We start from the raw sequence: 26,625 nt of genomic DNA, 5'->3' as shown, positions 1-26,625 counted from the left end.
TACCTGTGATTTGGGGGTGTGGTTAAATGATTGGGCTCCCCCCCCCCCCACCCCAGCATAAATGGTTAACTTTTGTAGCGTGTAACGGAGCCAGAGATAACTGGTCTAACATGGGTACTGGATAATAGGTGCCCTCAGTATTCTTGAATAGAAATGGGTTCAGATCTTGACTTTTAAGTTCTTGTTAGTAGGCTTTGGAGTTTTTGTTTGTTTTGTGTGTGTTTTTTTTTCTTTAACTTTTTAAATGCTTCTGCATGTGTTTTGGTATGTAATATGGGAAAAGCAGTAAGTCCTTTTCTTCCTGCTTTTCTTTCCTAAAGAATAACTACTTGGTAGTTTTTTATTTCTAGTTTTTCAGTCTGGAGAAATTTGTGTTGTTTGAAGTTCTATGTCAAGCACTGGGTTACAAAAAAAAAAAAAAAACCATAAGTGCAAAGCATTTTTACTATTTTGCTATTTTAAAAAAAAATCATGTGTTTTAACTTTGGATTCTAGATAAACTCTCATATATGTATTCTATTAAAAGTAGGACTTCATGTAGAGAACGTTCCAAAGATGGTCTTTCCACAGCCAGAGAGCACATTATCAAACAAGAGGAAAAATAACCAAGGCAACTCATTTCAGGCAAAGAGAGCTCGACTTAACAAGATTACTGGTAAACTACAATGATTCTTTTGGTTTGGGGGGAATGGAGGGGTTGATTTTAGGGTAGTTTGTTTTTAATAAAGCAAAATGTATCTTTTGTTTTAGTGTAACAAACTGCTTAACAAGGAAGACAGGTACTTTATGGTTCTTCAAAGTCAACATCCTTCAACACTGTCAGCTTTTTCTATTATGAAATGTGAAAACTGTCACCTATTTTCTGCCTACCTCACAGGGATGTTGTGAGGGTGGATAGGATCAAATGAGATAAAATTCCATAGTTTTTAAATCACCTTGGTGGCAGGAGTAGTTTCCGTTAAGGCTCAGATTACCTGCTATTGTCAGCCTGATGGGGTCACAGTCTCTGAGGTTCTAAATGTTACTACACAAACCTTACTCTTGCCTGGGCTCATTAAAGATGGCAGCAAGTATGGCTGGAAAGATGGATGCTCCACTGAATTCAGGTCCTGAATCTGTATTCCCAAAGTAAAAGTACTTCTAGAAGTTTCTTACACTTTTCATCTTCAGGTTGGTTCCTAGAATCTCATCCTGTTTCTCGATGCCTGCCTTAATCTAGGAAGTGTAGGGTGTTAGGACGCCGAGAACTCTGGCAGTCTTGGTGTGGTTAGTGGTCATGGGAAAAGCTTTGGAAGCAGGGTCAGTCATGCCAGGGCCCCATCACTTGCAGGGCCTGTTCAGCCTAGCGATTCTAGCGATTCTTTACAAAGAAATTGTAAACATGTTTAATTTTTCTGAGTATATGTTAAAAGGAGAGTTAAGATACTTTTAATTATTCAATCGTATGTTCTTATTTTAAGGACAAAATGGTTTTTAGTGTCTTTGGCCTAATAAAGCTGTATAAACCTTTGTTGGCATTCTTTTAAATAATTTGAAGAAGCTTGGTTTCACTGTCAGATCAAAGAATACATGTAAATTAAACATTCTGACCATTTCCTGAAGAATAGAATCCCGTTGAAAAGTGACTGCAGCTGAGGGTTCTTTAGAACCACTGTTTTATCGCAGTGTTCTTCTTAAGTGATTATGATTGGTTTCAGCAGGTGAGAATATTTAGTCTTTCCGTTTGTTATTATTTTTGTGCCTTTTGCTGATAAAGGATATTTTGGCCCCAGGACAGGAAATATTTCAAATCAATTCACCCATTGCACCCTTTCCTTAGAAACTGTTAGCTTCGGAGAAAGCCAGAATGTCATCCGGTGATTGTTGTTCCGATGGCAGCTTGAGACTTCAGTTTGGCTCTAGCAGAATGGAAACTAGGGCTGCGTGCGCAGGGGGAAGAAGAGGAAAGCGCTTCCGGCTCCGGTGCTACCAAGACTAGAGCCACGCTCCCGCAGGGGCCAAGACCAGGGGCCAAGCCCGAGGGAGATGGACATGACCCTGACGCTGACGCTGACTCACACGGTGTGCCTGCCAGCTTACCAGCCTCGAGGGTTTTCCTGCAGTCTGGATAACCTGCTTTTAGTTTCAGGCAGTATATTCTTACATGTGCCTTACTGAGAAGTTCAAGCCCGGCATTTAAAGAAATAAAAGAAGAAAATAGCTCAGTCCACAACAATGTGTTATTTACATGTGGCCTTGAAAAGACAATAAATAGCGGGGAAAAAATCATTTTACCTTGTGTCTCAAGGAAGTTCTAATATTGGTTGCTTAGTAACACAAGGTGGAGGGACTTTGTCCTTACTTCCCCTTGGGAATCTCGAAAGAACAAGTGATAGTTTGGCAGCAGTAGAAAAGAGTAAGATTTCACGGATGTGAAGCCATTATGGTTTTTTCCCCTTTACTTACTTTGAAAATTTGAATGTATGGTAATCCTTTTAATAGTTCATCTGTTTCTCTTTTCATGTTGCAATTATATCCTGCAAAAAGATAATAGATCTTATAAGACTATTTTCAACGGTTGAAACTCAGGCTTGCCTCTGTGTAGTAAATTTCATTTGCAGACCATACAAAGAGATGAGAACAATACAAGGATAGTGATTTTGTTATGGAGTTTTGGTGTGTTTTAAATTTATGAAGCTCACTTAACATGTGTCTGTCTGTCCCTTTGCTACTGAGAGGAATAGGGCTGTGATTATGGCAGCATCTTAGCTGCTCTGATGTGTTTCTCCCCACTCCACATTTTTATTTTTGAAATCTTTCTAGCTGGAAATAAGCAGATCAGCCACTGGATAAATTTAATTCCCGTCTTCACTCTTTCTGTTCACTTCCCGATGGTCACACGCTATAGAGATTCTAAACGTGAATTCTGTTTAGGGGATGGTACAGGATGGCTTTTTTTGAAGTTTCCAAATAAGTACATACTGAAACGGTAGTGGCACAGTGTATAGATGTCCTTCCAGAGACTTGTTTTTCATGATGTGATATACCTTATTGATAGTTAATATACTTTATGCATACTGATTTAGAATTGACGATTTTATGGAGCGAGTCAAGAGCCCATGCTTTGGGACAAAGTTGCAAGCAGACTGACTGCAAGCAAATTTGAGTAGATTTTAAAATACAGATTGACAAGGGAGCGAAAGAAGAGACATCAGCAATTGGCACATGGTCTGATTCTACAACTTGTAGGAGTTCCTAGAATTTCAGCCAGCTGAAAGTTTGTGCAGCTTAAGGAACTTTAAAAATAATTTGAAAAAACCCAGAGGTTGGAACGGGCCCGTGCATGTTACTGATAATAATGTCAAGAATATTCGACTCTTTTTCCCACAGCAAGAATGTTGTGTTTGAATCCTCTGTCTGAATTCCCTGTGTTGGAATCCCTGGTTGAAAAGGAGAGCACAGATTTAACGACTTACTTTGTCCTTCCTGCCATTTGCCATCCCAGGGTTCTCTGGCCTCTGTTCTGTGCATTCCTATTAGCAGAGGCAGACAACTGTGATATTGCAGCTGAAGCAGAGTATTGAGAAATTGCAACTTTGTGGGTGGGACTTAGGAATATTTGGTATTTCACTTGTATCTGATATTTGCGTAACATCTTGAAACTGAATAATGCATTCTGTTAAGATCGTTACAGATATGTTCTTCTGGAGATGGACCTGTTTAGTGATATATAATTAATAAGCATTTTCAAAGAAGTAAAACTAACTTCATTTGTATCTCTTTCCTTTCACCTAATTCTTCTCATTTTCTAAGGATATTGCATTTTTACCCAGAATATTCACAGGCCAGGAAAACAGATTTTGGACAGCCTCTTAAGGCAGCAGTAATCAGAGACCTTTCAGAGGCTTTTATTTTTGTCCTCTTGTTTGTATCTGGTACCTCTTTTGTAAGATAGCATGTATACAAAGTGTGAAAAGCTTTTTCTCGATCATATTTGAGGCATTTGAATTCACTGAATTCCAAGTATTGCAATTTTCTAATCTAATTTTGAGTAGTTTTTATTAAATGTGCCATTACTTTTTATAAGAACATTACAAAGCTTTGTTTTTCCATCACAAACCATTAGGTGGGAATTGCTTTTAATTAATTGGGTCTGTAATATTCTAATTTAAATTTGCAAATATGTCTCAATTAGTTTCTTTTAAAACTTGTAGTACCTTATTTTTGTAATTTGAGATCTCTTCCGTGTATTGATGAGATTTAAAAAATATTTCTACCACCTCTATGAAAGGAAACAAAATATAAGGTACATTTAATAGATTGAATAGCCAAATATTTGTCCTGTTTGAGTAAACATTAGAAGCGGAAACTCTACTCATTTCCCTGCAAAAGAACTTGGTTCCCTAATTATTTTTCTTTTTATTTCAGTAGTATTGATTCTCAAAAATATTAGCTAGAGAAGAAAAACCTAATGAACATGGTTTTAAATGTTAAGGAAATACACCATGCTACATCTGTTTCAGTCATCTAAAACTATGTTCAGATGTGATATTAATATAATCAGGATTGAATCTATGGTTTGTAAGATTTTTATAAAATTATTTCTATATTGGCTTTCCCCCCACCCCCGTTTAAATCTACATTTAATATCGTGTGAGCAAACTATATAGATTGTTATCTCAGACTGGACCAAATACATTTTTAATATCAGTCACTGATCTGTCAGAAGTCAAAATCATTGTGTAAAACAATAGAAATGGAAAGCCCCTTTTCTATTTTAAATTACAATTCTGGGTGCTGGATATTCAACTTTCTAGAAAAGGAAAGGTGCTTTTGGCCTGATTTAACACTTGCCTGTAGTACTGCTTTAAGGATACGTCTTTACTATTTGAATTCCTACTTAGATTACTTAACATCTTCAAGATAGTTACCTGAAAAAGCCAAGAGATGTTGCCACGTGGATAGCTCAATGTTGTGTGGCATTTGGGGGCACTTTTTTCCCCTCCTATTAACTACACTGTACAGACCGCTTCAGGAGTCTAGGTGGTATAATTGCTGCAGTAAGTTAACTGTTACGTTGCTGATTGTTAAACAGGCTTCCTTTGAAGCAGAGGTTTTGTGTAGCCAACTTTGTTTAAAAAAATTTTTTTTAACATTCATTTTTGAGATTGAGAGAGGCAGAGCATGAGCAGGGGAGGGTGGGGAGAGAGACACAGAATCTGAAGCAGGCTCCAGGCTCTGAGCTGTCAGCACAAGAGCCCAATGCAGGGCTCGAACTCACAGACCGTGAGATCATGACCTGAGCTGAAGTCAGACACTCAACTGACTGAGCCAGCCAGGTGCCCCTTGTGTAGCCAACTTTGTAATGGTAGAAATGATTTTGAAGGCCCTTTTATGTGCCCAGTGGTCGTAAGCAAAGACATACTTGTATTATACAAGCGTTATAAACTTGGCTATATTGACAGTGCTTGTCAGGTGCTTAGCAAAGAATCTTGACCAAGTAAATGCCTGCCTTTCTTTCTTTCTTTCCTTATAAAATTTTTTTTTACATTTATTTATTTTTGATAGAGACAGCACAAGTGGGGGAGGGGCAGAGAGAGAAGGAGACAGAATTTGAAGCAGGCTCCAGGCTCCGAGCTGTCCGCACAGAGCCCGACGCGGGGCTCGAACCCACGAATGGAAGATCCTGACCTGAGCCAAAGTCGGACGCTTAACTGTCTGAGCCACCCACGCGCCCCTAACTGCCTTTAATTTAGAAGTTAAGACAGAGTTTTATTGCTTATAAAGTTGATTTATATACTCTAGATAAAATATTCTGTCCTCGAAAATTGAGAATTAGTGATACACATTGGAGAAAATTGGAATTCCTCAATTATTTCATAGTTTATAGAATGAGGCTCTATAATATTAAGTTGAATGTAGGAAGGACCTGCACTTTTTCCCCCATTAACACAAAACAGCTCCATCAGTGTTTTTGGCACTTTTGCAAGAAGATAAGGTACAGCAGGTGTAGGGATGAACCATAAAGCTTTGGTCAAAGGATCCATGTGGAAATAAAAATTGGGAGTAGTTGTTTAGCTGATAATATAACAACAACCAAGTCTTCTAGATGTTTGGAAGGATTTCTCAGATCTTGATATTAACTCTGTATTTCAGTTGTATAGACAAAGCCCATATTATGAGTATTAGTTAATCTAACCAATCTTCGGTTTCTAGACATTAAGTCGTAGAATTAAAATGTGTATGCGTATGTTTTTTTTAAGGATATCTTTAGGAGTAATTTTTTTTTTTTTTACAGAGAACTGATTGTGTGAAAAACTCAAGTTCTGATTCAGTCCCTTGAGTCATTATAAAGGGTGTTCATGTTTTTGACAAGTAAAGTTTATATTAAATTTACTCTATATTAAAAAGGATGGGGCAATTCAACTGCTAACATTTGGGGGAAGTTGATTATATCAGAAGCCAGTATTTTTTCTAATAAGCAATTTCTGTACAATCTTTCTCAAGGTTTGTTGGCATCCAAAGCTGTTGGGGTGGATGGTGCTGAAAAAAAGGAAGACTTCAATGAAACGGCTCCAATGCTGGAGCAGGTATGAAATGGTAGCATTTGATTTTTTTCAAGGTTCCCAACTGGAATGATCACGGAGCTATAGTATCCACGTAATTGAAATTGCCCTTTTGATTGGATATGGGAATAGGAAGCTAATTAATTGACGATATATTTTTAACTCTGCCTTCTCCAAGGTACGCAGATAAACTACAGACTTTGCTAGTGTTTGTTTTCGGTAGACTGGCATTAAAGCCTTTATCTCCGACATTTGAAGGCCTGGAGACAGGCATCCCAGGGTATAAGCTTCCAGCTGGATCACCTTTAACTAGCTTACAAAAAGACCCTTACACAAATACTTTTCATTTGTGAGTTAAAACAGGGTTTTTGACATCTAATAAAGCTTCTTTTGTAAGAAGTTTCTTTTATATTGTAACAATTGGTGTTGTTAGACTGACTATGTGTTTTATGAATTGATCAATGAGCCATACATTTTTGCTAGGATGTATATTTTAATAACTACAAAAAAAAGAATTTTAAAAAACTATTAAGGGTCTGTCTTTAAACCACCTAATAGAGGAATTTAAAAGTGAAGGTTGCAGTTGCTAGATTTTGCCTTGGCTACCTTCAGATTCCCACAGTACCTGTACATAATGAACTGTGCATGCTTTTACATTCTCTAAGGGCTTAACTTCTTGGGCACTGTAAGACTATAAGAACACAGTAATAGCCATAACTGGATTTCCTTGGTTCTCCTGTTTTAAAATCTGAGCCTTAATGTAGTTTTAATATATCCTTTTTGTATTAATTTAATTTTCTTTATTAGTAGCCTAATAAAGAAGACTTTAAAATGAGTATCTTCTGCTCTTCTCTCTATGCGTTTTAAAAAATAGTCCAAATTTAATTGATATTGTATTGAGTTTTTCAGGGTTATTTTAGGCCTGATTTGATAACAGTGCATTGTTTTGGTGCCTCCATTAATGTTGTATGAAATCAATGGTCTTTTAAATTGATTAATATGTCAGCGAATCATACCTTCTGATTTTCTGTGATCATCAAGCGGTTAAGTCTCTGCCGTTATTGTCAGTATATCAACCAAATTTTAAGTGATTTTTTTTTTACTGTGTATTACTATATTCAACGTCCCATATATAACAATATTTTGTATTTTCACCACTGTTTATGGTATTCTCAGAATGCAATAAATCAGGGACTTGGTAATAAAATGTTTCTGGAAAATTCATTACAATGTCAATCTTTCATGATGCACAATCCTGCTGTGGTGAATGTGATTGTGAAGATTACTTCTTCTATGTGGAAATTAGTGGCGAGGGCAGGGCTCATTTCAGAGAGAAGTACAGAAAACAGCATTCGGAAATTGAGTTTATAAAAAAAAGAAAGACAAATTGAGTAACTCGGCTGTTTGTTTGCATCATTAAGGCATTTTGAGAGTCCTTGCCAGTTTTGTAACAAAGAGACCAATAGTCATTACTGAAAACTTTGTAAATTATTTTAGATTTTTAAGGAACATGATGCTGTTCCCTCATTTTTTGTCATTCAGATTGATATCATTGTGAAAATGTTTTGTAACCAAACAATTTTTATGCTGTTCGCCCTGCTTCAAAGTTAAAAAGCCGAGTTATAAAACTCTTAATTACAAGTGCTGGTATGAACGATAGACTTAAAGGAGAGGCATCGATTGTCACTAACCTCTGTTGTCTTAATGAGTAAAATCATGAATGTCACTCATGACATAGATTTATAACAGGCCTATAGCCAGAACTTACTGTGCTAATGGATTTTCTTTATTGACACTTAAAAAAAAAAAATCAAACTGTGGTCTTGAACCCCAATTCTCAGATATTAATTATAGATTATTTAATTGTATTAGGGAATTGTCATGTTATATTTACTTTTGGATAAAACCTGCATTAGATGCATAATTCAGTAAGTTTTTAAAAATGTTAATTTGTCCTTGTTTAGAAGTTAAGCACCTTATCAAGATACTAATTTCAGTTTTCAATCTTGTTTCATAACTTTGTAACTTGAGAGTAATGGATGCTGTAGTGATGTCTCTCACATATGTGAAGATGAACAATAAAATTGTTTATTTACAAGTAATGGCTCTAATTACTTTTCTGGCAACACCTTTTATGATAAGTTTAGGACTCCTTTCCATTTATGGAGTACTTTTTCAAACGATTAATCTGCACTTGTACACACGCATGATGAGTAAGTTCAAGACTAGAGATGATGACAACCGATTGAAGGGGATACTTGCCACCAGCCCTTTCTGTGGCGCGTCCAGCATGCCACCTGCAGAGCATCGCGAGGTGCTCTATCTACTTGGCACCAACTGTGCATCAGACTTGGAGCGCCTTGTCCGTTAGCGGGAGCAGAAAGCTGTTTGGTCCCCAGACGATGCTCTTTCATGTTCCAGAGAACCACAGACTGCTGACCTGATGGTCATCCCTCATAAAAGATAAGGAAGTAAAAAGGTTTCCTGGGGACAAGCATGCTGTTCATAGCGTCAGCAATTTAATTCTGTAGAGAGGCCTATCTTAGCATAGATTATTTTTTAAAAGGGTATCTCCTATTTTGTTCTCAGATCCGTGTATCAGAAAGAGATACAGCCCAGGCATTCCAACACCATAGATTGTAAATCCATCCAATGTGGCTATTCTCTGTTGTCTTTGGACACATTCACATAAATTTCTACATAGGGAGGAAATTATACTGCCAAATGAACCAAGATATCCTTTATGAAAGAACTGACAAAGTTCTAATTTTTTTTTAAAAGTATCAGTTGGCAGGAGGAAGGTAAAAATTCTCATCTAAGAATGCGACGTATTTTGTTTTTAAATCCAATGTTTTTAACTTACACTTGGTTTTACTCCTTGGTTTTTTTTGTTGTTGTTGTTGTTGCTTGTTTTGTATTGTTTTTTAGTCTTTTAACTCTGTACTGCTGGTGGCTTTGATTTCATGACGCACTATGCTTATGAAACTCTAGCTTTCAGCACTAAAATGAGTTAAAGATAATGTTTCGTTAATTTGGTCATTGTTTTCCTGTTGAGATCTTTCTTTAAAGGGAAGCTGTCTACTTAGACTTCTGCAGTCAACTTGATAAAGGAAATTGTTTTTCAACAAAACATCTAAAAGTCAGAAGCTTAAATGTATTCAATTAAACGCATCTGAACAGTGGAAATGCTGTTTATTTACCTGTTATCGACGTAGTTGGTAATTAAGTTTCAAAAGAGGTGTATTTCCGTGTAATACCGTGAAAATATTTGTCCGTCAAGCTATCATTTTATATTCCGAAAATATGATGAATAATACAGTTTTTTAAAAAAACCAAATGTAGACCAAAAGCCGACAGCATCCCTTTAAAGATAGCCTATTCAACTTTTAGTTAATAATTTGTGGGGTTCTTTTTGGTTTTTCATTTGTAATAGAAATGTTACATGTTGCTTAACAATGTTTTTGGATACTAAAGTTGCTTAACAATCAAAATAGAATACAAGAACAAAAATGAAGAAACCAAAATAAAAATATCAATTTTTTATTATTTATTCAGGCGATTTCACCTAAACCTCAAAGTCAGAAAAAAAATGAAGCTGACATTAGCAGTTCTGCCAACACTCAGAAACCTGCACTGTTATCCTCAACTTTGTCTTCAGGGAAGGCTCGCAGCAAGAAATGCAAACATGAATCTGGAGATTCTTCTGGGTGTATAAAACCCCCTAAATCACCACTTTCCCCAGAATTAATACAAGTCGAGGATTTGACGCTTGTATCTCAGCTTTCTTCTTCAGTGATAAATAAAACTAGTGAGCACAGATTTTTAAAAAATAGTTACTTATCCTATAAGATACATTAAAAACAGTTTGATTGTAGTTATATTGTATTTTTATGAAGTTGCTTTTTAAAAATTCAGACTTAAGTGGATCTGACAGGGAAGGCTTAAAACTATTTTCAGGGGCAAAAACCATATACATTTCTGACTGATTGACTGTACAGAGACTGTACATTTCATGGCTCAAATTCTGTAGTTTGACTCTCCTCGATTAATAGTAATCCGAGCACAATGAGAGGCCTGATTCATTACAAAAAACCAAACCAAAACAAGGAGCTAGGAAGAGACTCACACTGGATGTTTTTCCTCAACCCCTAAGACTGTTCTCATGGGTAGATTTAGTTCTTGTTCCCAGTTGTCTGTAGCCCCCCGCGATAGGTTTTATTCATTCTTGTTCTGGGATTTGGAGTTCAGACTTCTGTGTATTCTTACTGAGGAAGGGAGAAGAACGCTTCCTTCATCTTATTTTTAAAGATTTTACTGTTTCAGTACCACTGATCTTTCACGAGTTAACTTAGTCTTTTTAAAAATAGTCTTCCAACGTGGGTCTGGATATATAAATGGAGATTTGTATGGACCCTCTCCTTCTCCGGTTAGTTCCGTATTCTCAGTTAGAGACGGTTTGAAAAGCTGTGACCTGGGAAGTCGCTGGATAAAAGATACTTCCCTTCGGCAGTTCACACAAGCGAACTAGTATCCTGATTCGTAAGTGAAGACACATGTTCTTAGGAACTCTTCCATATCATGTTTTCTACAACAATTAAAAATGTTGGCATCGAGGAGACTTTCATCAGCCAAATATAGTCTCTTTCTCCCAATTCAGTTGCCATATTTTCTACCAAACTGTATTTTTGAATTTTTGAGCAGGCGTTGGTATTTTTTTTTGTTTTGTTTTGGTTTTGTTCTTTTTAATAAATGGGTAGGGAGAATGGGAACAGAAAAACTCAGTCGTTTCCTCATAAGCTTCATTTCATTTTGGCATTTACCACGAAATAACATGTTGTTAGTAGTCACCACAATGTCACGTGACATTGATAAGTATTTTATTTTGAAATGGTTTTATATTTTGATATTATAGCCACAATGTTACAGCAATTGAATTTTATTCTTTCATTCTTTTTTCAATTATCACCATGTCTTTTTTTTTGTTTTGATTTTTGTAATATGATTTTTAAGTACCCAAAGCATCAACCAGTCTTATTTCCTCCTTCTAAGTTAACATGAATATATTGGCCTGTGTAATCCTGTCTGTTCTAAATTCTTCAACATGTTTACATGCCCCGTAGAAAGAAGAAAACTAAAGGTTAAAAAAAAACCCCACAGATTTCCAAACTTTTGTGTTCCCTAGCTAGAAGATGCTTAATTGACCCACCAAATTAGTTATTTAAAAAAAAAAAAATGAGGGCAAGAACAGTGTTATATTTTAAAGTCCTCATTATTTGCCTATAATAAGTACTTAAAGTTGTTTGTGTTCAATTTTTTTTAATGAATCAGGCCCAAAATGTTTATAAAAATCCATTTGTGGGAACGAGGGTGGGATAAACTTAATGTACGTTAGTTTTATTTTGGCAAGTAAAGCACTGACTCTACAATGCATGTCAGATTTTTGTCACCTATGCCCCCTGCCTTTTTGTCCCTTAGAGTTTCTAGATTTGTAATATAGCTAAAGAGATCTATCTATCTATCTATATATTTAGTTTTTTTAAAAATCTCAGCTATACAGACTATTTTCCCAAAGGAAGAATGGCAACTAACACAATGATCTACAATTAGAGAATTAACTGTAGACTGTCACTTGGGAAACTACCTGAAATCCATGTTCCATGTTATTTTCTTTTGGTTCTAGTAGGCCTTAGACCTTAGAAGTTTTGATTAGCTTTTTGTGAATGAGGGCACAGTTTTTGCCTTTGATTACTTTTGGAACATGCCGTTCCTTGTGGATACCTAACACCATCAGAGGGCAGAATTTGAATCATTTTTCCCATTTATCTCCTTAAATATTATAAGATGATCCTGGCATGTATCTGCTTCGTGAACATTGAAGATCTTTTTCTAGGTTCTCCACAGCCTGTGAACCCCCCTAGACCTTTCAAGCATAGTGAGCGGAGAAGAAGATCTCAGCGCTTAGCCACCTTGCCCATGCCTGATGATTCCATAGAAAAGGTTTCTCCTCCCTCTCCAGCCACTGATGCGAGCATGTTCTCCATCAGTTCTCAGAATCAGCAAGAGTCTTCAGTACCAGAGGGTAATGTATATTGATTTCGTATAGAACCAAACATAAAAGAGATAAAGATTATTAAAATATTAAGAAGTTACTACTTTTTCCTTCTTCCATCTTTTAGACTTAAAAGCACTTTGTTTACAAATATTTATTGAGTGCCCTTAGGTCAGGCGAGATTTGATGCAGATAACGTTTTACTCCACATTGATACTTACCGAGCCTGTGGACCTCTGTTAATATTCTGTTACATCCTTTATCTTGTGTAGTGCCCGATGTTGCACATTTGCCACTCCAGAAGCTGGGACCCTGTCTCCCTCTTGACTTAAGTCGTGCCTCAGAAGTTTCAGCACCGCCCGCCCCAGAGCCCATTTGTCCTCACGAATGTCCCAGGCCAGAAAAGGAAGATGCACAGATGCTTACGAATCCCTCTTCCAGAGCGATAGCTGATGGAAAAGGAGCTCCAACAGCATCAGGTAAAAAAATAATAATAATAAAAATAAAGATTCATTTTATAAGGAGGTAGGCTTGCACTTAGAGGGCATAGACGCTCTGATGTTTGCTTCCGTGACTTTAACATGTAATTCCTCTTCATAGATGCTCTTATGTAACGTCTACGGGAGAGAGGGTTTCACTTTAAAGTTCTTTTGTGCGATCATTTACCATCAGCCTCCCTGGACTGACTTCCTGTTTTGTCATTTTAATCTACTTCCTTCTCCTTGCTTCTTTCTTATATCCTGTTTTTGTTTTTAATTAAAAATAGGAATTGTTAGAGCTGACTATAATGACTGACATAAGTTCTTGGGTTTGAAGCCAGAAAATACCTAGTGGGATCGGTATTCAGGTTTAAGGGTTTGAATAGAATTTAGTATTTAAGAAACACATGGCTTAAATTTAACTGTATACCTTAAATATAACCCCCTATTTGCAGGCACACTCTCCGTAATTTAAATGTCCTTTGTTACGAAGTCATCTGGGGAGCCTAATGTGCAAAAGCAGCCAGTAACACATTTTGGGGACAGTTTTATGATACTGTAACCTATGATATGGTTCCATTATTTTATTTGGAAGTCTTATAAGATTTTAACCTCAACCAAAGAGTATATATGATTTAAAAAAGGCGAATACTAACTTCATATGTTCTTCTAGTAAATTACTAATTTGGAGATAGAGGGATGAAGGAAGTCGGAATTGAGCCAGTTCAGAGCTGGAGAAAAATGTAAGACTGTTTCTTGATCTGCAGCCCAGAGCATGAGGGCTGATTGTTTTAATAGCACCCGCCCTGGAGTCCCTTTATCTACCAACTCATCAGATGAAGCAGAAAATAGAGCTTGCTCTTTCTTGGTGGTGGCATGTATGAAAACAAAATGATTGAAGTAACTTACCTTTTAGATTACTGCCTTTACCTTCTTTCAAAGTAAAAATGTAATATTAAATACACAGTTTCTGCAGTTTGATTTTATCAATAAAGATTGAAGTCATTTTGTTTCTGTATTTTGTTTAAAAATTCCAGTGCCCAAATGTGAAGATTTATAGGTTTTGAAACATTTGTCATTTCCCAAGTCCGATCCATTGCCTTTTGACTTTTTTCCAAGCCCCTTCTATCCATAGGGTAATTTTTCTTTTCCCTTTTCCCACAAAATTCCTGAATTACCTTGACTCTCTGAGATATTTTTCCTGATGAAGGTCTTACACAGTTGGTTAATAATCTGGTACTGAATATATGAAAAGTATGTTAAAGTTATAATCTATATCCATTGGGGAAATTATTTTCAGATGTGCCTTTGACGATATTTGTATTTTCTCTAAATATATACATATATATTCTAATCGTAACGTGACTGAAACGTAGACCATTGTAAACAGCTATATAATAATGAAGAGTGATTTTAGATTACGTATCCTAAAATGTCAAAGTAGTGATTGCACATGAAGTGGAATCCTTGGTTGAAATGACTTGACTTCTAACCAGAGTATTAGCCTCGTCTTTTGTTAGAATTTCTAGCTTATTTGCGGACTTACTTACTGCTAATTACGACTGGGGTGTGGTTCTTGTTTCTCATAAAAGAGTTTTTGGGGGGGAAGGCATGATATTCTTCTCCTTTTTAAGACTTAGAGATAACTTTGAGAAAATCAAAGTAGTAGGACAGTATTCTGGAAAAGTGAATGGTAGAGAGGAGCTGAAATTTGTAAGACGACAAATTTGTAGATGCGTTGACGGGTGAGGATCTTCTGGGTGTGCCTACAGCTGGCAACCTTCATTGCTTAAATCAAGGAATCATGGCTTAAATGCTAATTACTGAAAGGCCGTTTATTAGAGGGTTGAACACAGTCACAGTATTCGAATGTGGCGTGATGGGGGTTCTGATTTATTTCTGTTAACTTCTTGTAATTTTTTTATTTTTGGAGGAAGTAGTGAAATTCAGGTCGTATTCTAATTGGACGCCTTTTTATTAAAACTTTGTGAGCCTCTCTGACTTGCATTAACATTCTGAGTCATTGGCATGCTTTTATCTCTTACCAGTTTTGTTTCCTACCTTCTTTCCACTGTTTTGCAGTGTTGTTGGACTTCTGTAGTCTTTCATGTAGAATCACAGTGACAGCTGTTTTTGTTTCTGTCGTGTTTTGTTGTTTTTTTAATATATGCATGTGTGCTTGGTTGGTTGGTTTCCATCTTCATTAATAAAAGGAAATTTTGTTACTTCCATAGCAAGCATTATTTACTCGAACTTGAGTCAAAGACTTTTCCTGGGGTGTTTTTGTCAGATTGAAACTCTTGGGTTGTTGAAGAGGAGGAGGATGTTAGTCATAAGCCGGGAAATAGTTGAGCAGACTTAGATGTTTATTATTCATGCGTCCGAGGTACACACACTGTTGAGTTTAGCAGTCCTGGTAAAGGATTCATGAGATTATGCAAATTACCACATGCAAATTACCACATACACCTGTTCTGAAAGGTTAAAACCTTTCACGGTAGAGATGAGGCGTTTGAGGCCATCCTTCTGCGTTCTCTCACGGGCGAGCGTGCCCATGTTCTGTCTAGTCTGGGTTAAGAGTGCTACTGCTGCCCACGTTACCAAAAAACACCAGCGGTACCCTGGTAAAAACCAATGCCTTTGTTCTCATTTTACTATTAGAGTGCTGTATGTAATGGAGCCGACCAGTTTTAGGTTAGGATGAGTCTTAGTTTTGTTGCCGTCTGGAAACGTTTGCTCATTTTCTCATTTATCTACCGAGTGTGTGTGTAGCAAATACTGAATTACTCCAGCCTCTTTAAGGAGTTCAAAGATGTTGAAGCTCAGTGGACGGAGGGGTGAGCCAGTAATTATCACAGAACCTCTGACGCGTGGGCCGCTTGCCTGTGCTGTGGTGCAGTGCTGGCACTTTAAATAGATGAGTTTTAGTCCAGTGCCTTACCTCGACTTTGCATTTACTCTGTAAGAGACTTGGGGTTTTTTTAAGTGTTTTTCAGTTTCTTCCCTTGTTATTTGATTTGTTTATTTATTTCAGAATTGGGCAAAACAAAACTACAGCCAGGGACCCCACAATCTGCTTCTACTCCCACACCGAACGTTCCCGGCCCCTATGGAGCCTGGGGTTTCCATGGAGAGGCTCAGGGATAGCCTCGTTTTCCAGCCAGAGGAATTACAGATACTCAGCCTCCTGGAAGGGGCTTGAGAAACCAGTGTGCGCCGCCGGGTTTTCCGTTGTGTGCGAGCAGACACGGTTCAGAGACCTACCTCCCTGAAGGGCCCCGTCTGTTTCCATTGCTCATATTTTCGGCTTTTGTAGTCTGTGTTAGACTCTCCTGTCATATTTTGTTTGAAGAGAATGTTGTGTTGAAAAAATTCAGCTTAAAAATCACACTTCAATAAATCGAAGGCCTCATTATTTGGCTCCCAAATTCCAGCACACGGGGAATCCAAGGATGAGGGAATGAACTTTTCATAAAACAGTTTTTTCTCTTGAATTCTAGAACAGATCAATTTTATTTGTCTATTTAGGTGTGTTTTTAGAAGTCCAGCCATCATTATTGCATGTATGAATATTTTAATATCTATGCTTACATAAAATGTTGACATCCCTTTGTCAGTCCCTCAGTGTTACGTCTGAAATCATATCAGTTGAGAAATCTAAAGGTTTAGGAACCGCTGGAACATGTGAAAAGTGTACGTAGACCTGATCCTGCGGAGAGCACTGTTGTGTTTTGCCGGCCCGTGTTCCAGAGTGTTCCGGAGCACACGCTCCCAGCCAGTGCATTTGTCCTCCCGAGTACCTGAGGGCTCCCACGCACAGCCCCAGGCGCACAGGCAGCCCAGGAAGCAGTTTTCCTTTGAATCACCCTGGATTCAGTGCCCGGGAGGGGGGAGACCTTGAAGGCAATAATCAAGATCAAGTGCTGCTCCTGAGCTTGCGTGTGCCATCACTGAGGACTGGGAAAGCTTCTTTCTCACTCTCGGTCTTGTAAATGTCTTATTATTTTCAACCAAAACGCATCAAACACGTAGACTTTTTATGGTGCGGTAATTAGTAGTTAATAAACAGTAATTATTTTTGTAAATTTTTTTTTAAGTTTATTCATTTTTGAGAGAGAGAGAGAGAGAGCAAACACAAGCAGGGGCAGGAACAGAGAAAGGGGGACACAGAATCCGAAGCAGACTCCAGGCTCTGAGCTGTCAGCACAGAGCCCAATGTGGGGCTCGAACCCATGAACTGTGAGATCATGATCTGAGCCGAAGTCGGATGCTCAACCGACCGAGCCACCCAGGTGCCCCAATAAACAGTAATTATTAAAGGAAGTGATGCATTTGTTCAGGAGTCTTGACAGTAAGGAAATTCAGTTGTATTTCTCTTTGTGCTGATGTTCCTTTCATTTTTTTTCTTGTGAAAGATTTTTTGTTTTTTTGTCACAGAGACTATCAGTATTCTTACTTAATTTAAAACTTATTAGAGTCTTATTAACATTTAATTCAATTTGAGTGGTATTTTTGTATTTCTATTAAGTTTTTAAATTGTATAAAATATTTGAAGTAAGGTGTTAGCTTTTTTTTTTTTTTTTTTTTTTTGATTCTGTATTGGAATGTCTTGAAAAATCAGCAGCTTTGTAAATGGCGATATTAAAGCATAATAGACCGAAATTGTACATTAAATGTACTATAATATTTCTCTTAGATTCACCTCAGATACACATAAGATATTAGCACTGGAAACGATTGAGTATTGAGTTGAGAAGCTTGGTTAAATGTCGGTGTGTCAGCTATACCATTATTGAGAGTACTGGTTGAAAAGATATTTTGGAATATTAGTTAATAGTACCCAAATCATTAAGGTTGAGTATTTTTAATGTGCAAATAGGCCTCTGTGTTTTCCTTTTAGAGAAAGACCAAAAATGATTTGTAAAATAATTGTTTTGGCTTTTATCATTACCTAACAACACGTTCATGATGGAGTTCAAAGGTACTAGCTTAGTTTAGGCAACAGAAGTTAAATATCAGTTTAAAAATTTTAAACAGATTTGTTGAAAACCACTATCCTTTAATAAGAAGTTTAATTTTTCCTCTGGATGACCTAAAGAGCATTCGTGTCATAATTGTCGCAGAAGCAGAAATGTTCCACGGACCTACCACTTGGGTGCATTTCAGCCTCAGGATTGCCAAAGGCTGTGATGCCAGAAGAGATCTTTACTGATTGCTCAGTGCATTCATCTGTCTTTTTAAATGTTTGAACCCATGTTCGTGCTCTTTTTAAAAAGGATGTAGTCTTCAGTTATTACCCCACCACAGAGGAGAAACTGAAAAAACAAAAAAACAAAAAACACTGATTATTATTAGTCAAACACTGGTCTAAACATCTTACGGATTTTGACTCACATAATACTGATAACGATGTGAGATAGTCATTCCTATCTGGCGGAGAAGGAAACCGAAGCACAGACTAATTAAATGATTTGTTCAAGGCCAAACAGTTAACAAATGGAGCCAAGATTTTAACGTGGGTAGTATGAAGAAACAAAAATCATCCTTCGTGTATCAGTTTTGGGGAGCGAGAAGTCCCACCTCTTTGTTACTAGTTCAGGCAATAAAATAACGTAGACCCTTAGGAGAAAAGAGTCTTAAGTAGACTTCTGTGAGCACTTGTAATGTAAACTATTGTCCCCTACTTTTAACCGCTTCTGACTAAACTTAACGTATTTTTCCCCTAAACCTGCAGGACTATCGAAAACAGAAAAAAAAGTGAAATTGGAAGAAAAAAGCTCAACAGCATTTGGTATGAACAGAAAGTAATCTTTAAGCAAAAGACTATAGATGGCTTGGCAGCGAGAGGACGTAGTCTGTCCCCTACTTTTTACCTGTTAGTGCTCCTTTAGGTGTCAGTGACCATCCGGGTTCGTATTTATCAGTGCTGTTCAGTTCCACATACGTATTTCTTAAACACATATTTTCATAGTATTATGTGTATTTCTTTTGTTGACGGAGCCGAAGGCTTCCTCTGAGGATTTTGTGTTTCTGAACATCTTTGTAGGATGGCTCTTTAAAAATAAGCCACCGTCTGATATTGTTAGGACTTAGGGCATGGATGGTAAATTAAGAGAGTCATTTTTTTCAGACTTTCTTCTTTAACTGACCTTATAAAAACGTCAGTGAGTTTTCTGCTTTCTTTTCTGTCTTCTGTGCTATAATAATGAAACATTTTACAGTAATGGATGATAGTCTTAAATATTCTGTAGATTAGCCAGCTGGAGTTGGGTCCCTGAGAGTGGATTAAATATGTTTGATAAATTGTAGGCTACATCATTCTGATTTGGAACAATAGTTGAGTATATGTGATGAGTCAGTTTTAAGTAGAATACCCTAGGATATTGCTTTCATATCCATTCCTTTTTTTTTTTTTTTTTAAGTACAGGTGAATGGGAAGAAGGGTATTTTAAACTTTGGGGGGAAAATCAGTTTAATTAAGTCAGTTTTTGCTCTGTGTTCCTAGCCTTCATTGTACACACTGGGAAGTATTGGAAGACTGAAGGAATTACTTACGGATTAATCTAGTTTTTTATTTTTCCAAAGGAAAGAATTTCATTACGTTCTTTTTAAAATCTGATATATTTTCTCATTAAATTCTCCGTGGAAATGCTGAGTCTCCTCAGTCAAGTCTTTCTTAAATTATGGAATTTCTTTCTTGCCACATCAGGGAACTGAGTATATTACTCATTTAAGATTTTAACTACTGTCTGTGTTAACTTCAAGGTGTCAGGAGTTGGGATTTCTCAACACTGCTAATGAAGACCCCCTCTTAGAGCCCAATAAGCTAATCAGGAGTTCCAGACCCATGACAGGAACAGTTTAATTGAATCCATCCACTGGGCAGGTGACTGGAATAGCTGATTAAAACATAAATGCTGCTTTTAGGTTAACCACAGAGCAACGACTCAAGATCAGTCATGATGGCTAACTTTGTCACTCCTGTCATGTAGGTAAGAGAAAAGAGAAGGATAAGGAAAGAAAAGAGAAGAAAGACAAAGATCACTACAAACCAAAACAGAAGAAGAAAAAGAAAAAGAAAAAGAAATCCAAGCAGCATGGTAAGTACGCTAAAATGGTGATTACTGTTTCTTAAAATTCTCAGATTCTGTCGCTTTTTCTGTGTTCTTCCACCAAAATGGAGATAGGACAAGATCCTCATGTTGTTGAGGACCTGGGAAGTCCCTGTAGATTGTCTTTGGCTTTTGCCAGTTTTGCAAATCTGTAACAGTGTTCACTTGTAGTCTGTGAATTAATCCATCTGTACACCAGTCATCACAGCCGATTAGAGATTTTCATTTCCGGCATTATGGTGGACTAGATACCCTTGTCAAGTATGCTTCAGTATACTGAAGGAATTATTTTCAGTCGAGAATTACAATCCCTAGAATTAGCTTTCAAAAGTGAGGACTAAATAAAGCCATTTGTAGAAACAGTTGAAAAAATGATTTTTATTATCAACAGCCTGTCTAAAGGATATCTTCTTAATCCTGTACTTGAAGGCTGAAGGAAAATGATGACAAAGGAGGGTTTGAGATGTCGGAAGAAATGATAAGCAAAGAAAATGTAAATACATGAATAAATCTGAACATTGATTATATAAGTCATTTTGAGTTGTGGGCAGAAACAACAAAATGTTAGAGAACAGAAATGTGTACCAATAATAACAGCTTTTAAATTGAGAGGGGCATATGTGTATTTCAGTGTTTTAAAGGTCTTGTTTTGGAAGAGGAAAAGAAAGAAATGTATTGCTTGAAGACTCCAACAGGTTAAATCTGCAGTGTAGAATTGCTAACATGAATAGTAAAAGAATGGAAACATGGGGTATAATTTCCAGAGTAACAGTAAGAAAATGTAATGAAAAACCCATCCAAAGGAAGGTGATACAAAAAGAAAAACATCAAAGAAGAAAAATACAAATTACAAAATAGAATAGTAGACATAAATCCAAATATATCCATAATTACAGTGAGAGAGATGATCATAATTGATTTAAAAAATCCAGTTAAAGGTTATTTTTAACAGACCAATCTAAATATAGGAATAGAGAGGACAGCAATGTTGGGGGTGGGGGGAAAGCATGGGAAAAAATGTGAGCCAATACAAACCCAGAGGAAAGTTGGAGTAGATACATTCATGTCAAAGAAAATAGTCATTAAAGGAAAAATCATTTCTAGAGATAGGCGACTGTGTAATGGGAAATGTTCAATTCACTTTATATCTTTCTAGATGTAAAATTTCCACATTTTATTACTGAATAAATTCATCATATCTTTCGTAGTAATTAATGAACAAAACTCAAAAGTATTCTGTAAGGAAAAGAAAGGTGGTGGCAGCACAGGTGACCTCACAGTCCCTGTCAGGGACGCTGAACTCAGCAGCTGCAGAGCAGAAGGGTTTTCTCAGTCGCCAGCATGTATTAAAGATGACTGCCGACAGCCCTGAGCAGATGTCAGCACTCTCTAGAGATGGGGTGATGCAGACTATGGTTTCTGACTGCGGTAGAGTTAAGTCAGTGTTAAAAAGATAACTAGAAAAACCTCGTATGTTTAGAAATCATGCCACACATTTTTAAATAATTCATGGATCAGAGAATGGCATCAGAAGGAAGGTAAGATGTTAAGAACTTATGAGATGATGAAATTACATATCGAAACTTGAGAATGTGGTTAAGATGGCACTTTTAGAAGAATATGTATTGTCATAGATATTTTTATTAGAAAAGAAGGCTGAAAGTCACCTAAGCCTTTAGCTTAAGAAGTTAGACATGAGCAGGTTCAAAAAAAGTACTAGTAAATAAACATTCGAGTAGAAATTAGTGAACTACAAATAAAATTCTAGAAAGAAATAAAAAATGCCAAAATTAATTGTTTAAAAACTAATAGAATGAGCAAACCACTGGGAACACTGGTTAAGGAAGAAAGACAAAGTGCACAAACAAGTGAGATTAGAAACCAAAGGGAATATAACTACAGATAATCCAGACCTAAAACGAAGAAAATAAAAACAACTTTATGCAGTGAACTTGAGAGGTATCAACCTGAATAGTCCTCAAACCTGAAAAGAAATTTAATTAGTATTTTAAAATCTTGCCACAAAGAAAAAGCCCTGACCCAAAAAGTTTTCTTGCCAATTTTTACCAACTGTTAAAGGAATAGATTATTCCAAACTTACATAAATTATTTCAGAATTTAAAAAAAGAGAGAACATTCCTTTAGTAGGGAGAATAGTGTCCCTCGAAAATCTACGTCTAACTCTCGGTCCTTGTACCTGTGAATGTGACTGTATTTAGAAGTAAGATCTCTGCTGATGTGATTAAGAATGAGATAGTCTGGGGGCGCCTGGGTGGCTCAGTCGGTTGAGCGTCCGACTTCGGCTCAGGTCATGATCTCACGGTCCGTGAGTTCGAGCCCCGCGTCAGGCTCTATGCTGGCAGCTCAGAGCCTGGAGCCTGCTTCAGATTCTGTGTCTCCCTCTCTCTCTGGCCCTCCCCCGTTCATGCTGTGTCTCTCTCTGTCTCAAAAATAAATAAACATTAAAAAAAAAAAAAAAAGAATGAGATAGTCTGGGGGGCTCCTGGGTGACTCAGTCATTTAGGCGTCCGACTTCAGCTCAGGTCATGATCTCATGGTCGGTGGGTTCGAGCCCCCCGTTGGGCTCTGCGCTGACAGCTCAGAGCGTGAAACCTGCTTCGGATTCGGTGTCTCCCTCTCTCTCTGCCCCTTCCCCACTCACACTGTCTCTTTCTGTCTCTTGAAAATAAATAAATGTTAAAAAAAAATAAAAATAAAATAAAAGAATGAGATCATCTGGGATTTGAGTGGATACTAGAGCCAATGAAAAGGAGGGGGAGAGTTGGAACCCACAGGGGAGAAGGCTGTGTGAGGACACAGGCAGCGATCGGAGTGATGCCGTCCCAAGCCAGGGCACTCAAGCCACCAGACACCACAAGAGGCAAGGAAGGATTTGCCCCTAGATACTTGTGAGGGAGAGGGCCCTGTTGACACCGAAGTTTTGACTTCTGGCCTTCAGAACTATGACAGAAGAAACTTCTGTTGCTCTGATCCACTGAGTTTGTGATAATTTGTTGGAGCAGCCCGAGGAAACTAATACAACTCCGAATTCATTTTAGATTATTTAAATAACTTGGCTCAAAATCAGAAGAGAACAGTATGGGGAAGCTCAGTTCTAGGCATTTCTCATTTGTGGACATAGATACAGAACTCACAAGCAAATGTTATGGAATTAAGTCCAGCAATGTATTAAAACCTATGACCACATAGGGTTGGAATGCACAGTTGGTTTGACATTAGAAAATCCATTGGTGAAATTCACCACAGTAACAGTTGAAGGACAAGAAACATTACTGTCTTTCTATATGTAGAAAAACCATTTGATACATCCATGTGTCCTTACACTTAGCAAAAAAAGTTACGACCAGCTGATTATAAAACTTTATTTAGAAACATTAAAGAAGGACTAAATACATGGGAGATAATTCACGTTCATTGGTTAGTAGATTCAATATTGAGAAGATGTCACTTCATGCTAAATAAATTTACAGGTTCGGTGCTGATTTTAAAACTTCATGGTGGTAAAGAGCCTAAAATAAAATAGCCAATCTTGAAGAAGAATGAAGAGAAGAATTACCATTTCACAATAGTTTAAGGCAGTGAGGCATTGGGAAAGAATAGACGTATTGATTAAGGACAGGCTAATCCAAAACATATACAAATAGAAAACCTTGGTTTGTACAGAGCTGGCATTCTTAGATTAGATAAAGGGTGAGCTTTTCAGTAATTGGTATGAGAACATTTTTATTCCCTAAAAATGAAATTGGACTACTACTTAACACCATACCCAGAAATCAGTTCCAGGGTGATTAACGATGAAATGTGTGGAAGACAAAACTGTAAACCTTTGAAAGGCAGTATAGGAAAGCATCTTTATGATCTTTGAGTAGGGAAGGATTTCTAAACAAAAAGTGCTAATCTTAAAGGAAGGGGTTGAAAATTTGACTAGACTGAGATTGGCGGGTTACACTTGAGAGGGGTCCAGCGACAACTAGATAAAGCAGAAGAAAGGATCCATGAACTCAAAGACAGAGCAGCAGAACTCATCCCGTCAGAGCAGCAAAAAGAAAAAATGAAAACAAGTTACAATAGATTAAGGGGCTATGGGACAACATCAAATGGACTAACCTTTACCTTATGGGGGTCCCAGAAGGTGAAAAGATAATTCATGCAAATGGAAATCAGAAGAAAGCTGGAGTAGTTATATTCCTATCAGACAAAATAGACTTGAAAACAGGCAGTAATAAGAGGCAAAGATAGGTGCCACATAGTGATAAAGGGGTCAGTCCAACAGAAGGATATGAAATTCATACATACTTATGCACCCTACATAGGAGCACCTAAATACAGAAGGCAACTATTGCCAGATCTAAAGGGAGAAGTACACAGCAATACAATAATAGTAGGGTATTTTTAACATTCCACTTCTGTCAATGGATAGACCATCCAGACTGAAAATCAACAAGGAAACCACCTTAAATGACATGTTAGATCAGATGGACTTAACAGATATATTAGAACATTCTGTCCCAAAGGAGCAGATAACAAATTCTCCTCAAGTGAACGTGGAACATTTTCCAGGTTAGATCATATGTTAGGCCACAAAAGAAATCTTAATAAATTTAAGGGGATTTAAATCCTATCAAGTATCTTTTCTGATCACAATAAATAGTATGAAACTAGAAATTAATTAAATGGAGAAAACTGGGAACTTCACAAATATGTGGAGATTAGACTACATACTCCTGAACAATCGGGGAGCCAAAGAAGAAATCAAAGGAGAAATAAAATGCCTCAAGACCAACGAAAATGAAAATACGCCAAAATTTGTGAGCTATAGCAAAAACGATTAAAAAAATTTTTTTTTAATGTTCATTTATTTTTGAGAGAGAGAGCATGAGCAGGGGAGGGGCAGAGAGAGAGGGAGACACAGAATCTGAGGCAGGCTCCAAGCTGTCAGCATGGAGCCCGATGTGGGGCTTGAACTCATGAACCGTGAGATCATGACCTGAGCTGAAGTCTGACGCTTAGCCGACTGAGCCACCCAGGCACCCCACAAAAACAGTTGTAAGACAGGAGTTCCTAGGGATAAATGCTTACTTCAAGAAACAAGAAAAGTCTCAATCTAACTATTCATCTCAAGGAAATAGAAATAGCAGAAGAAACAAAGCCCAAATGTAGTAGAAGGAAGGAAATAATAAAGATTAGAGCAGAAATCAATGAAATAGAGACTAAAAAGACAGTAGACAAAATCAGCAAAACTAAGATACTGGTACTTTGAAAAAGCGAACAAAATTGATAAGCCTTTAACTAGACTTACCAGGAAAAGAGCAGAATCAAATAAATAGAATGGAACAGGAGATGTTACAACTGATGTCATGTATTTAAAGATTTGTCAGGCACTATTGTGAGCAATTATATGCCAACACATTGGACCACCTAGAAGAAATGGATAAATTCCTAGAATCATACTAACTACCAGCACTAAATAAAATGAAATAGAAAATCCCAATCGACCGATTACTAGTAAGGAGATTGAATCGTAAGCAAAAACCTCCCAACAGAGAGAAGTCCAGGCCTCACTGGTGAATTCTACCAGGTATTAAAAGAAGAATTAACACGAGACGCTTCTCTCAAAGTCTTGCAAACTCTTCCAAAACACAGAAGAGGAGGAAACTCTTTCAGACTTGTTTTGTGAGGCCAGCATTACCCTGGTGGTACCAAAAGCAGATAAGGACACTTTAAGAAAATTACAGGCCAGTATCCCTGAGGAACACTAATGCAGAAATCATCAACAAAATGTTACCAAACCAAACTCAGTAATCTACCAAGTGGATCAGACACCATGATCGAGTGGGATTTATTCTAAGGATATAAAAATGGTTCAACATCTGCAAATAAGTCAGTGTGATATGCTACATTTACCAAATAAAGGATAAAAATCATATCATCTCAATAGATGAGGAAAAAGCATTTGACAATATTCAGTATTTATTTATGATAGAAATGCCCAACAAAGCAGTACTATATATAGAAAACTCTAAAGACTCCATCAAAAAACTATTAGAACTAATAAGCAAATTTAGCAGATTTGCAGGATACAAATCAATATACAAAAATCTTGCATTTCTCTACGATAACAACAAACCACCTGAAAGAGAAATGAAGAAAACAATCCTATTTACAGCTGTATCAAAAAGAATAAAATACTTAGAAATAAACTTATCCAAGGAAGTGAAAGACCTGTGTATTTAAAAAAAACAACAACATAACTATGAGATGTTAATGAAAGAAATTGAAGAAGATGCAAGTAAATGGAAAGATATTCTGTGCTTGTGACCTAGAAGAATCAGTATTGTTAAAATACCCATACTACCCCAAACAATCTACAGATTCATTGCAATCCCCATCAACATTCCAAGGGCATTTTTCAGAGAAGT

The 26,625-nt window shown here is 37.0% G+C and overlaps 1 protein-coding gene across 28 annotated transcripts in view; it reads left to right on the top strand.

Annotated features, from left to right (window-relative positions):
- PHF20L1 (PHD finger protein 20 like 1) overlaps nucleotides 1–26,625 on the top strand; it is an 86,323-nt gene that overhangs the window by 29,912 nt on the left and 29,786 nt on the right. For 13 of the 28 annotated variants that reach the window (XM_045453642.1, XM_045453624.1, XM_045453618.1 and 10 more), the window contains 7 exons: nucleotides 527–655; nucleotides 6,487–6,569; nucleotides 10,101–10,353; nucleotides 12,436–12,624; nucleotides 12,867–13,073; nucleotides 18,808–18,864; nucleotides 20,066–20,173. In XM_045453642.1, the coding sequence (XP_045309598.1) occupies nucleotides 527–655; nucleotides 6,487–6,569; nucleotides 10,101–10,353; nucleotides 12,436–12,624; nucleotides 12,867–13,073; nucleotides 18,808–18,864; nucleotides 20,066–20,173 (1,026 nt within the window). Of the gene's footprint in view, nucleotides 1–526; nucleotides 656–6,486; nucleotides 8,648–10,100; nucleotides 10,354–12,435; nucleotides 12,625–12,866; nucleotides 13,074–18,807; nucleotides 18,865–20,065; nucleotides 20,174–26,625 lie in introns of those variants that run through there. The other 15 variants (XM_045453638.1, XM_045453635.1, XM_045453626.1 and 12 more) reach the window with 4 other exon arrangements.

The sequence above is a fragment of the Leopardus geoffroyi genome, chromosome C3, assembly GCF_018350155.1.
Source record: "Leopardus geoffroyi isolate Oge1 chromosome C3, O.geoffroyi_Oge1_pat1.0, whole genome shotgun sequence".
Classification (NCBI taxonomy): Eukaryota; Metazoa; Chordata; class Mammalia; order Carnivora; family Felidae; genus Leopardus; species Leopardus geoffroyi.
This window is presented reverse-complemented; position numbering and strand designations above follow the sequence as displayed.